The 14,368-nt window shown below is 46.1% G+C and overlaps 1 protein-coding gene across 1 annotated transcript in view; it reads right to left on the bottom strand.

Annotated features, from left to right (window-relative positions):
* FRAS1 (Fraser extracellular matrix complex subunit 1) overlaps positions 1-13,881 on the bottom strand; it is a 172,920-nt gene extending 159,039 nt beyond the window's left edge. Inside the window, exons 1-2 of the mRNA XM_059826722.1 lie at positions 13,806-13,881; positions 9,131-9,162 (exon numbers count right to left, since the gene is read on the bottom strand). Of these exons, the coding sequence (XP_059682705.1) occupies positions 9,131-9,162; positions 13,806-13,881 (108 nt within the window). The remainder of the gene's footprint in view (positions 1-9,130; positions 9,163-13,805) is intronic.
* Between the last annotated feature and the right edge of the window lie 487 nt (positions 13,882-14,368).

Genomic DNA, 14,368 nt, shown 5'->3' with positions numbered 1-14,368 from the left:
TTCTCCCAACATTTTCATCAGCTGTGGGACACTGCTTCCAGCTCCAAAGCTGGCACTTGCACTCCCGAACCAAGAACAGGGAAGTTTACAACTCAATGCCCAGTTAAGGCACGCACACCAGCATGACAATGGTTTGTTGCCAATTTCAGCCCAGTGAGAAACTATGTTTGAGGCAGGTCCCCAGATGATGTAAGCTGTCACCTTTCTCTAGCTACATTACTGTGCACTGTCCACAGGTCTCCACTTTTAATTCATTATAGGCTTTTTCCACTGGCAAAACCTGATTTCTGTCATTTCTCTTACCAATTAACCAGACAGCGCAACCCCTACTCTAAAGAGAAAATGCAAATGGGAAACCTGGTCACGGTTTTGATAGGGTTGAGAAGAGGGAAGGAATGAGGAAGCACAACCTGAATTAGTGACCTAGCACTGGAAAAAAGGAATTTTTCATGATAGGAATTTAAAAAGGAAAAGTAAATGACAAATTACAAGGAATTATTTCCTAAACAAGGCTCTTCAAACACATCTGGAAAGATGGAAGGCACAATGACTTGTGAAATTTATAAATGCTGGGTAATTGCTACATCGTTGTCGTGGTGAATGAATCCATGAGAAATCCAACATCTCCTGACAAGGCTCTGGCACATGGCTCCTAGAACTGTGTTATTAAATGTTAATCATCTACTTAAGTCAGTGTTCGTGGATGAACAGCTACCGTCCAGGAAGATCACTGAAACGGAAAACGTGGAACAGGGCAGCTCTTGTAAAGATCCTGATCTCCAAATAAGACTTATGCCAGATCACCTCCCACGACACGGTGAAGATCAAAGCACGAGTCTTTCACCAGCCAGGACAGAGGATGGAGAGGAAAGACCCTTGAAGCAGAATACGACAGCCATCAGACGCTCACATCTTCATTGAAAAAAAAACCCAGGCTGCAGAAAGTCATTGTGGACAGCCCAGAGTCTCTGATTAAAGCTCAAAAGCCCCACAACCCATCGAATTGTCTCTTTTTGTTTATTAATTTGTTCATGTTTCTTTTGTGCTATCTAAAGTAAAGATGAGTTGTTTCAAAAATCTCTTTTTGCCACGAACACCAAGTGTGCCTGAATGTTTAGAAAGAACACCACACAGGTTCAAACCCAGGGCCAAAGGCTGTTCTTTAACATGCACAGACAACTGAGGACCATGACTTCACTGCTGGGCCCTGGACTGCCAGAATATGAGATCCCATTTACCCAGAGGAAAAAAAGAACAATTTCTGACCAGCAAGCGTACCATGAAAAAACAGACACATACATATACACAGAAGACTTGAGGAGAAGGGAACTGGATGATAAATTTAGTGTATTTGTAGCCCACTGGGGAAAGAACTGTGAAATACCTATTTCAGGTTAAGTATGGCAGATAAATCATCTCAGGCTAAGCAAAGACACCAGTTCCGTGCTTCAGTTGCATCAGGTTGAATGTTAAGGCACAGTGCTTGACGTACAAAAGCCTGCCTCACCCCTGCTTAAGTATTTCATGAAAAGGGACACGGCTACTCTCAGAGAGCAGCGCCCAGAGAAACCAAGAGGGTGCCCTGCAGATGCAACCTGCTGCTCCCAGATGCAGGTGCTGCAGGGACCTAAACTCCTGCCCAGCTCCGAGCCCAGGGGGAACTGAAAGATGCTGCTTTGGCAAGACCAACAACAGGTCCAAGCTGTAGGAGAAAAATGCCTGGCCCCAGAGACAGGACCAGCCCAGCCACCCTCTGCCCTGTCCCTGTGTTTATCTCCTTCTGTGTCCATTACTGGACAATATACAGGCAGCTGTTGAACAAAGTTTGTGTTGTATGAATTTGTCTTTCGTATTATGAACAGCCCTTCAGTTGCAACTTGTGTCAGTTGTTGCTTTCTCCATCGAAACACAGACGTAGCAAGTAAGAGCAGAAGCATTTACCCTTCCATAGGAAAAGCCACAGTTCGTTTCTGATGTGTGAATACCCTCACAGCACTCCTAAAACATGAAAACCTCTGGTAACTCTCTAGACTGTTGCTTTTCAAAGTGCTCTGGCTCAGAGCCACAGTTTTCCAACTAAAGTGCAATTCACCTTTGCTAACAGTAGGGCAGCAGCAGATCCTTCAGGGTTTTTAAGAGATTTTGAGACCCAACGCTCAGCACTTCCTCAATTAGCAGTTTTTAACAGAGCTCAGAGTTGTGTAAGGATGTTAGAGCTCCACAGGACTTTTTTTGAGATGTAAAAGTGAGAAAGGAACAAAAAACCTCACTGATATGCAAACTGTACTTATTGGCTATATGTACTATGTCAAACCCCTTATATTGAGATATACCACTGACATGAATATGTTCTCAAGTTTTTACTATGCGTTATTTCGTATCCCGAACAGGTTTCAAGTTGCTACAAAACAAATGTGATAATTCTAGAACACACCAAGTCTCAGCTATGCTAAGTGTCATGTTACCTTACAAAATGACAGTTCATTTTCTTAGACCAAAAAATGACATTTAGAACTCTTCTGTATAAGAACCACTAACATATAAAAGAAGAATTATTAAAACGTGTGGCTCAGTCCACAAAAAACCCACCTCTTCACTGATTAAGAGACAAGAGCTCACTAGATCCTCAGGAGAATAATCTTCATCTTACATCTAAGCTCCTTTTACCTGGTACCATGAAATAAAGAGCCTACCCCCATTCCTCTATATCATATTGTTATTTTCAGGGAACACAAAGAAGGAAGACACATGCAGCACATGCTTTATTGAAAAAACACTTCTGTCTTTATTTTTGATCTTCAGTTGATCTCAGCTTTCTGAAACCCACAAGTGAAAGGAACTTCCTACATAGGAAGCATCTCATTATTATATTAATAAACCTTAACTAGATACCACTCGTTTAAATTGAGACGTCTATTTTCCATCACCTTGCACTTCCATTCCTAGCCACACAAAGCAAGGATAAGTTGGGTATTAAGCCCTACACACCGCATAAAAGAATTATTCGGTGTTACGCACTTGCTCTAAACAGGCTTAAAAGACTGCACAACAGCACTGCAGAATCAGGCCCCCAGACTTTCCATCACTACTCTTTGTAGTCCAGGGGAGTCATGGCCTCTAATTGTATCTGTTCAGTAAACAAAAATCATCATAAATAGGATACTAGTCAACTCACGTCTACAAGAATACATCCACCCTGCAAGAGCAGGAAAAAGCAACCTCGATCTTGCAAGCCTCCAATACAAATAATGCATTACCTCCCTACTACTCATGTCAAGGTGGGAGACCGCAGAAGAGCAAATCAAGAGTGCAGACTGCAGGCTGCTCAAAGAGGAACCCCCACGGCTAACTGGAAAATATCATAGTGCTCTGTAAAATGTTCATTTGAACATTATAGTGAAGGGAGATTCATGCTGCTGTAAACTAGAGTTTATAGCTACCAAGTGTTATTAACAGAAATTTATAGTTTTGTTCCCTGGTGGAGCTGAGGATGTATCCCCAGGCTAAGTAGTGGGATTTAAATCAAACCATTTAAAAACAAAAACATTTTGACTATTTTAAAAGTTAACAAGCGAAACCTTTAACTGAAGTCTTCAATTCTGATCTCATTTTTCAGTAGTAACTTGTTATCCTTCTAAAGCAATTAAAATGAAGCTCATTTTCCATTGCTCATTTGAAACATTCCCTAACCAGAAGTGCTCTGCACTTGCTAACATTTATTTAAAATATAGTCACTAAATTTATTCAGAATAGAAGCTATGTAGAGTGGGAGATTTAAAATTTTGAGAAAAAATGCATTTTCTATTTATTTTATTTCCCCTTTTATTTCCGACTCAGCACAAACTACAGATGGAAACAGAACTCTGATTTTAAAAGCATAAAATCAGGCTTTCTTTAAACTTCTGACAACAAAATGTACACACGTAACAGCAAGATGTTATCAAGTTTATCAGAAAATAAAAAGGGATACTTTTTTATTGAACAAGAATGTGTTATATGCAGTCACGTCAGATACTTCAAATTGTTTTATTGTCACAAACTTTACACTTTAAGCATCAACATTTTCATGCACTTTTTTCTTCAGACACAGAACTTGAAACTAGCACTTTGTTTCTCCATGCTGATTGCACTTGCCACTGAAATGACCTAATAAGCCAAACGTAATTATGTAAAAAACATCTCTGAAGCTGAGCAAGCAGCTACACAGAGGGAATAGCATAACAGCATAACACAGCTCCATGCCTCCACTGTTTTATCTCCTTATCTTTTGCTGATCTTCTCCCCTATCAGCCCAGCTCCTTCCAAGTGTTTATAAAAATACACAGTTAATGCATACATTAAGTTGATGATCGGATTTATAATAGAGCTCAAGGGAGTTGTATTTATACAATAGGTACCTGTCAACACACGATTTTTTTTTAGTTATTATTTTATGACCTCTACCATGCCTGATCACAGAGCAGAATTAAAAAGATGAAAAGCTGAACTATCTGAAGAGCTACAACAATTCCTTTTTTCCCTTTTCTGGAAAAGGCATGTTGCTCTTTTGACTCTTTTAAGATGTTCAAGTCAACTAAACATTTCAATTAACTTGAATCCTTTTTCAGGCAGTTGCAAAAGGAAAAAGGGAAGCAAAATTTTTGGTAGTACCATTTACTGTGGATTAAGTTAGGGCTTTTTATTCTGTTCATAATTTTTAATCAAACTCCAAGAATAAAAACATATTTCTTATCAAGAAAAGCTGCTTGGCTTGTTTGGTGCTTTATAGTGTTAAAAAAGCCCCATATGTGTCTCACGAAACTTCCAGAGGAATCTGCCAGTCCAGAAATTCATCCTTACGTGCACTACCAGCAGCTGTTGCAACAGACAACATCCGTATTTTAACACAGACAAAAATTTACTGGCAATAGCTCAGCTGGACTTGTCCTTCCTTATTGCAGTGTCTACCAGACATGAAGTGTCATTTATCAAGTCACACTTTCCATTTAAAGCAACTCCCACCTTAATTCACAGCCCCGTGCTTCCCCTCTCCTTCTCCTAGGGCTGAAAACTCTTCTTGGCACAAGCCAGCTGGCAGAAAGATGCAGACACGGACTTGACCAATACCTCCCACACACATTTACTTTCACTGTGGCATGAATGTCTCCTCATCCCCACTTACACTATCCTCCAGCTAAGAAAAACATAGTAATGTGTATGTTCTTCTTTGCTAAGTAAAGGAGGCAGCTGCGCTGGTTGCGTGCATCGGAAAACTCCCTCAAAGGTGAAGACAGAGGGAAGAACAGAAACCTCCTCAGCACAGTTGGAAATCAGAGAGATGTGTTTTTCCTCAGAGGAAACACATGAACACAAGCTGACCCTTGATATATAAAAGCAGCTAAGTCAGTCAAGCAAGATGCAGAACTTCTGTGGTGTTAACAATTCAAGCAACTCCACAGTGCTTGCATTCACTACACTTAAATGTTTGATTCGTGCACCAAAGATTTCTCAAGTGACTTCAGAATTTGGGTTTGCAGCAGAAGCGAGTAAGACGGCCAAGTGCCATAAAGCAAGACTTGCAGCAAATAGCATTCCTACAATACAGCTCACCTACAACTACTTGCACATGAAACATGGAGAAAAACCCTGAATAACAGGAGACACTAAAAGGAAACTGTGTTTCTAATCATCATTTAAAAACCAAGAAAGTTTCCAGGGATTTCTCTTTGAGGTTGTCAACCATTCTATTAGTGCCACAGGCATACTGTGATACTGCCGTTCCAGGTGAGAGCCACCAGGTGAGGTCGCAGTGTTTGGCCGGATGCCTTCTTGACATTCAAAAAAAGCTTTCTTTTCAATGAGTAAATGGTTTGTAAGCAAACACACCCAGAAGGCACAATCCTCCTCTGGAACAGGTTCTAGAGAGGTGACATCCTTAGCTTGCACGTTTGTCTTGTCACTGGGATTTCTTCACTGAACACGTTCTTTTATATGCAACTTTCCAAAGTCATATAGAAATGCTAAACCCACAAAATTATACCCAGTCTGCTTCTCTGCTCGCCTCCGGGCACGTCACAGCACCCCTAGTGAGGAACCCCAGAGACAAATTCTGCTGTCACATCCATCAGTGCTCTCTTACATCCATCATGGCCCCAGACTTGTACAACTCAGTTTAACCCACGATGCAGCCAACAGCAGGGAAGATCAGCAAGGGGAGCTCAAGCCAGAGCTCCAACACTGCTGCACACGGCAGCGCAGAGCCCAGCTCAGCTTCCCTTCAGCTGTGCTGCCATAGTTGTGAGCAGGCGCACACCTGGACTGGGACACGGCCTCCCCTCACATGTCAGCTTTTCAGAGCACAGCCCCACTCACAAGGCCAGCACAGGGAGCACTTCAGGTATGGACGAAGTCACTCAGGTCTATTCCCGTCACCCACATCAAACTCAGCCACAGAAGGCAAATCAGTCACGTACTGCTCTGGTACAATGCTAAGGGAAAGGCTGCTAGAAGAATATCCAAATGAAATCCCTTCCCAATGCCATCTTAATAGTCCAGTTTTGTCAAGCCACAGCTTGAATCTGTGCTCACATTTTCCTTTTCATTTAGCTGATAACACCACTGCTCATCACACTCACTTATAAAACCTGGGGCTGTTCCATGTTACCACCAGTTTCCTCCTCCTGATACTGCAATCAAGGTATTAAGGCTCCTTTTGCAGCTGCTCTATGCACAAGAGGCTTTAGTATCTTCTGAAGAAATAATTGTCCATCTGTTCCTCTCTGTTTCCCCTGCCCAGCTTCTGGCCTCTCACCTTGTCTACAAACTTAAAAGGAACAAGTCAATAAAATAACAGCAACATGAAAAACCTCAAGTCCAAGACCAGCTACGCTTAGAGGCTGCGTAATGAATGGTTTGGGGAACAGACAAAAGCTGTTCTCGGCTGTAGTAAAGAAAGCTTTGTTCGTGCTACCAAACAGGTACACTAACCCAACTGAAAGGGACTGAACTTCCCATAGGAGCACCATTTTTGCCCCATTCCATAGATTATTCTGTCCGTGTTAGCACAAGCATATCTGTTTCAGAAAGACATATAGCGAGAGATGCATGCAGCAGAACGCAAACCCACCAGCTCAACGCACACACCCAAGGGATTCGCTTTACAAGAGTGACCCGCAGGGGCTCCCAGCCAGGATAGCTGCAAGTGCCAGCAGAACCACCCTGCACCACTGTCCTTCTGAGCACACCACCGACTCTGCAAAATGTGCGCCAGCCCTTGTTTACAGAGGGAGTGCAAAAAGGCCAGTGAACAGAGCTCCCGCCAGTCTTGCCAGAAAAATTAAACAGCACAACACAGATTACAGGCAGAGAGCAATCAAAAGTTCTTACATTAGTACCTATGAAACAGAAGAAATACCGAAATACTGAAATACTCAAGGAAAAGCAAGCAAAGGTGTGTTCCCACAGCAAACGTCACTCAGACAGGAAAGCAGGTACATCTTCAGACATGACAGTGAAGAAGAGACAGGATAGGTCCTGGTTCCAAGGCTGGTAAGCTTGAGTTGTTTTACTTAATTATAAATGCCGGCTGTATACCTGCATCACGTTTGTGTCTGCTCCGAGTTTTATTACAGAGCAATCCTCTTGTATAGCTAATGAAAACTACTACAGTTACAGAAGTCGTTTATTAATAAAAACACAATAATCCTACTAAATACAGAGATAAAGACAAAATCAAGGATACTGGGAGCAAGTTCTTTCAACAGGAAGCATCTAACCTAGAATATCCCATAGTCTTTATGTTCAAATGCTACAGCAAGATATTATCGAGACCTGCACTAGCATGTCAAATGCACAGCAGTAGTGAAAGAAAGAGCAGAGAAAAAAGAGCAGAACACCAAGAAACAACAAAAGGCAAAAAAAATTTATGACTGACATGCCAGCAGTAATCAGTGCCAGATGAAACCCCTCACTTGCTAACCCTTCAGCTCTGATACTGCCCTTACTGAGCTGCAATGCTCAGCACAAAGTGTCCTGCCATACAGTTCACTGAAGTTGGAATCTAGACAAACTTTCCAACTGCTGTTAAGACACTGATGCTCCACTGTGCATTATTAAGAGGAGCAAACACATGTCACCTGCTTCAGCTTCCTCCCAAGACGCCCACCGAAAACATTCACCTTCAGCAATTCCCCTTACATTCCCTTCTTGGGGCAGAAAAACTTCCAAGACCCTGAGCCCATGTTGGAAGGCCAAAGGAACCACCTGCCACCAGTTATTTCCAAGATACTGAGTCGTCACATGTCACACACACAGAGGACATAGCCAGCTTTGCCGGACAGCTCCAAGGGAAATAAAAACCCAGGCTTTCCCCAACAGCTGCTGCATGCTGCCTCACAGCCTCTGGTAACAAATCCCTGAGCAAGTCTGCTGTGGGGTTGGAGGCAGGTACAGAAGCACGCCAGAAACATCAAGTTGCTCAGCCATTTCCTTTCAGCCCAGAGTACCGAAGCAAGGCAGACAAGTGTTACAGAGCAAAACACCGTTTATAAATTGTTAAAAACTGTGATTCTTGTACAGAGTTATTCACGGATTCCGTACATGCGAAGAGTAAGACTATAAAAGAAAATACTTTGGGTTTATAAAGAAAAGTCAGGGTACACAGTGCTCACCATAATCAGCTGTGAGAAAAAAGTGTTAAATTGTTGTCATTAATACCTTATTCATTCAGGGGAGAAAAAAAACCCAAAACACACAGAACATACCCTGGCATTACAGTGACATTTTACAAAACATAACCTTGATCCTGCCTAGGACTGCACATTGTGATTCATATGGCTTCCAGGAACCTCAAAATCTCTCACATCTTTTCACACACCGGACAAAGGAGCTCCAGTTAGAAGCAGGCGGAGCTGTGCTAAGAAAGACAGCGGTTGGGTTCAAAGGCCCAAGGAGAATTTCTAACCTCTCCGAGGACAATATTTATTTTGCTCCTGTTTTCCAGCAGGCCGAAGGCTCGCAGCTCTGTGACCTGCTACAAGATCAGCCATCCCAGTTGCAGGGGTGACAAAAAAAAAAAAATTAGAAACTAGAGTCAAGTTCAACAGCACCTTCTCAAATACCTCCCCAGCATAACATGTTCAAGCTTACCTACCTCAAACAACAAGCCTTGGTAGACACAGGCACCTGCGGGACAAAAAAAAAAAAAAAATAAATAAAACAGATTAGAAGTGAGTAACACCAGCACACTCTCCAGTGAACGTGCTATATAACAGTACGAGCAGCACTGAGCAGCCACCTCCAGCCATGCACTTGCCAACGACAAATGCAGTTTTGGTGCAGCAGGGCAACCTCTGGGTAAGCGTCAGACTGCAGTGTCAGGGACTCTGGCCAAGACGGACTCAAGAACTTGGAGAGTGGCACAAAGAAGGCAGAGACAAAAAGGGGAGACCTGCCAAAATAATGCAGCTGATTTTCAAGAAGGGGTTAGCACATGCCTCTGCAGCACCTCACCAGACCACCGATGAAGCATCACAGCATTGTAATTTCAAGAAGTTGCCCAGTCTTTCTCAGACAGAAGTCAAGGACACAAACAACAACCAAAGAAAGCAGGAGAATGCAAGGCAGCAAAACTTCTCAAGGACCTGACTGCACCATCACCAATCATCACCCACCTTTGAACAGGGCTAGTATCATAACCCATTCCCACAATCACCTCACACTTTCTCAGACAGGTGAAAAATTCAGATATTTGGTGCTGCTTGTGCAAGGGGCATACGTTCTCTCCCTCCACTGTCACAAAGGCTGCCCCTGGTAAGATGGGAATCCTCACAATATACACGTGCAAGATGAAGCTCAGAATTGTAACTTCGAATAATTCCCCGAGCTCCCACTGAAGTAAAGGGAAGCCACGGCTGTTCAAGGGCAAAATATGGCCCTTAAAATTGCAAGGTTACACGGCATTTAAATGACATGCTAAAGAGGAGCCTCTTCTCTGTGCTCCTATAAATCCTTTTACCATTTACAGGAGAAACAAATAAGCACATGAATATGCCCATAATATCGCAAACACGACGAGAAGAGCCGGCATGAATTCCCACTCCTAAATCGCTCCTCCATGGGCAACGGGTCACACTTCACCTAATGACAGGCTCATGGGACTCCTCCTGCTTCAGTCTTCCTAATCCTCACCACTGACACTGCTGGCTGAGAGAAAGGTTCTCCAAGCACATGATAGAGATACACACGTTACATATTCTACTTCAATAAATCAAATAAAAGGTTAGAAAATAAAACCATGAATAAGTTAATGACAGTTCTTTCATTGATGTTCTGGGAAACAGTCATTCTCTAACAACACATATCTGTCTACTGAAAAACGTGACAAGAATGTGAAATCAAAAAAGCAACCCAAGAAACTCAGAGATGAAAAGACAGAAGAACATGGAAAAAGCTGCCTTAAGGGACCACCCAGAGAACTAAGAATTTCCTCAGCAAAGAGTGGTGTTTCCCATAAAACGCAGGTTAAACTAATTTGTACAGAAAACCTTGGAGCTACACTGCTTTGAATCAAAAGCTCCTCCTTCGAGCCAGTCTTCAGCTCAGCTACAAGAGGCTGCAGAATCACCATCAGGAATTTTTTTCCCTTGCCAAGAAGATGAGCCACAAGAGCCCAATCGTGTTTCTCTCAAATTCAGCAGATACCTTTCTACTCATATTGACAGTAAACAAATGGGGCCCTACCCATCACATGCACAGACTGAGCAAAGAGGACTAACGTGCTGAAACACTGGGTTTCACTCCCACAACTGCATAGTCCCAGCCACACCACTCCACGAACCGTACGGCTAACCACATTTGGCAAGCGAGCTCTGCACGTTCACGGTGGTGCCAAGTTACTTGACTGCAACTAAGACTCAGACTCTCAGAAATTACCCGTTATTTTATTTGCCAGACTTTCACAGCAATTGGTGTTTACAGAAAAAATCCACAACAACAAACACTTAACCATACCTTGACTTCATGTTACTGCACTGATTTTCAAATACCAGTTACCTTCCTGCCCCCCACATCTCTCTCCTCCCCCACGCTCTTCTTTTGGCAAGAGAGGAAGATTTCAAGGTTCATCATTCAGCCGCACCTCAAAACTCAGTGCAAACCACAAGGTCACATACTGTTGGAAGGCACGAGGAGAAAAACAAAAAACCCACACCTTAACACCGGTTAGTTAAGACCAGCACAACTTGACTGTTTTACTCCTAAAAAAGGGCTGGTTGCCCTTTCTTTTTCACAGAATCACAGAATCACTACGGTTGGAAAAGACCTGTAAGATCATCAAGTCCAACCTGGGGAAAAAAAAAAAAAACCAAACCCCACCACACAACAATAACAAGCCACAACCCACCCAACACCACACAGCACCATGTCCATCAAGCTACATGCCACAATGCCACATCCACACGCTCCTTGAATATCTCCAGGGAGGGTGACTCTACCACCTCCCTGGGCAGCCTATTCCAATGTTTCACTACTCTCTCAGTAAAGAACTTTTTCCTAATATCCAGCCTGAACCTCCCCTGGCGCAACTTGAGGCCATTTCCTCTAGTCCTGTCACTTGTCACTTGGGAGAAGAGACCAACACCCACCTCTCTGCAACCCCCTTTCAGGTAGTTGTAGAGAGCGATAAGGTCTCCCCTCAGCCTCCTCTTCTCCAGGCTAAACAACCCCAGCTCCCTCAGCCGCTCCTCATAAGACTTTTTAGCTCACTACCAGCTATAGTTCCCTAAAAGTACCAAAGTAACAATGGTTTGATGCCCTAAAATGTGAAATATGGTATCAGAGCCCCCACTGAGGACTTGAAAACCTTGCAGAGACAGGGGGAAACTAATCAACAACAAAAAAATACCAGCATTTCCTACTTTTGCCTCAAGAGGCTGTAACTACATCCAGGGCCCTTTGTGCCAGGCACTATACACACATCATGGAAGAGCAGTCATGTGCCAAAGAGCTCATCCCCTATGGGGCCAGAGCAGAGAGTAAGGACCAAGGCAGCAGGGCGAGAGCAGCTGCCTCAAATAGCCCAGGCAGACAGCAGGAATGAGACAGACCTTCAAAAATTCCTCTCTCAGCTCTACAGCCTACTGCCTCCACTGTGCTCCGTGTACAGACAGGCTCACCCCAACCCATGCGGGACCAGAAAGCAAACACAGAAAGTCTGATTCTTCCTCTCCATTAAAGCAGAGATGTATGTCACTCCCTCACAAGTTACCAAGGGGGATACTAGGGTATGACCCACCTTTCCAGGACTTTGAAAATCCTTAGTTACAAATACCTTTTAGCTACTTTTTATTCCTAATGCACATTAAGCAACATTGCTTTTTGTTATAGTGCCCTGGCTTTGCATGCAACTCCAAGTCACCCGTGTGATTAACGACTGTTTGTAAAGCTCACCTAAAAGGGTTTCCTCAAATCATCATATTGCCTTTCACATACCGAAGAAGCTTGGGAACAAATCCCCAAACTTTTTGCCTTGGTATTTTTGTGTTGGGCATCTTGGATGCAGGTGGTTGGTAGGCTAGGTTTCTGGTTTGGGGGCTTGTGGGGGTTTTCTCTGTAAAAGTTAAATCTCTCAGAGTACTGCCCAACAACTTAATATCCCAAATTCCTCTCTCACAGCTCCTCAGCTCACACACAGAGGGCTATTTTTAACTACTGTTATTCACTAAGACAACTATATCAAACGGGAAACACAGTGTTAGAGTGGAACAGCATTTGGGGACTCTGCCACTTTGGAAACCAACAACCTACAGTTGCACTGTCAAAGGAAAAGCTGGAAAACAACCTAAGGGTACAAATGGAGCCACACTGCACTCCCAAACTTAAAACATCAGTAACTTCACTGCCTGACAGCATCCTAAGATCATAACCTTGCACTTTCTACAAGCCTGTCCAGAACACTTTTTGATGACAGAAGAAACCAGTGCTCGATGCCTGCTAAGGCACTTTTAGAGCACTCTTAGAGCAACACCCCCACGCACCAAGCTGAAGCCAGCCCTCTGCTAAAACAAGGGAAGGTGGATGACTGCTACCCACTCTCCACAGCTCCTGTCACCGCTGCCCTGGCTGCCTCGGCCAGCAGACCACAAGCGCACGCCGCAGTGCTCCCCAGACCCGTGGGCAAGCGGCTTAGCCCTCACCACCGCCACGAACACCCGTGGAGAGTGTGCCGGCACAGCTTGAGGGCTGGCTCTGCCCCGAGCCCTGCCGCTGACCGACCCCCCTCACAGGCGGGCACTGGGTGGTTCCTGGGGGTTTGGACAACTAAAACCCACAAAAACCTGTTTGGCTCACCCCACCCTCAGCTTGGCAGGGGCTTTACTGCTGTCCTGGGCTGCCTCCTCGACCGCCCGCCCTCAGGAAAAGGTGCCGAGAGCGAGGGGAAGCCCCGCAGCCCCAGCCCGACCGGCGGCACCCCCGGGCCACCCTCCCGCCTCCCCGTCTGCTCGAAGCGGGACACGCTCCCCCAGCCCCGGCGCTGAACGCCCGCCAGCCCTCAGCCGCTTGCGGGCACCGCACCACCGAGCGGGAAGAGCCGGGGGTCAGACGCGGGAGGGCCCGGGCATGGCTTGGCCGCGGCCCCCCTCGCCCCGCCTGTGGAGAGGCCGCCAAAATGGCGGGGGGCGGACCCCCGCCCGGGCCGGGGAGAGGGAGAAAGGAGGGAAAGATGCCCCAAATCCCCCGGGAGAGGGGAACTTCTCCTCAGCGGGGGGGCTCAGCGTCTCCTTAGGGCACCGACCGCCCGCGGGACGGGGCCCGGCGCGACGACTCACCTGAGGAGGAGGAGGCGGCGGCCAGCGCCGCGCTGAGGAGGCAGAGCGTCGCCCAGGCGGCGGCCGGGGCGCCCATGGCCCCGCCGCGCTGCCCCTCCGGCGGCTGCGGGGGAAGAGAGAGAGAGACGCTGCGCCGGGCGGGCGGCCGCGGGGAGCAAGAGGAAGGGGGGGGGCGGCGGTCGGCCCTGCCGCCCCTTCGGCAGGTGCCGGGGCAGCGCCTCGGCCCCCGCCCCGCCGCCAAACTTTCCCCGCAGACAAAGCGGCGGCGGCCCCGCAAGAAATGCGCCGTAACCCGCCCGCCGCCCGCCCTCCGCCCCGCCCGGCCCCGCCTCGGGCAGCGCTTTCCCCCCCTCCTCCCCCGGCACCGCGCACACGGGGGCCAGCCCCGGCCGTGCCCCTGGCCGGGTGCGAGCGGAGCCGAGCCCCCCCGGGGAAGGGGAGCAGCCGGTGCCGGGGGAAGGGGAGCAGCCGGTGCCGGGGGAAGGGGAGCAGCCGGTGCCGAATGCAGCAGGAACAGGGGCGGGGGTCGTTTGTCCTGCGATTAGGCAAAGCAAACGTGTTTG

The sequence above is a fragment of the Gavia stellata genome, chromosome 19, assembly GCF_030936135.1.
Source record: "Gavia stellata isolate bGavSte3 chromosome 19, bGavSte3.hap2, whole genome shotgun sequence".
In the NCBI taxonomy this organism is placed as follows: domain Eukaryota; kingdom Metazoa; phylum Chordata; class Aves; order Gaviiformes; family Gaviidae; genus Gavia; species Gavia stellata.
Note: the sequence above shows the minus strand (reverse complement) of the source record. Positions and strands in the feature narration are given on the sequence as shown.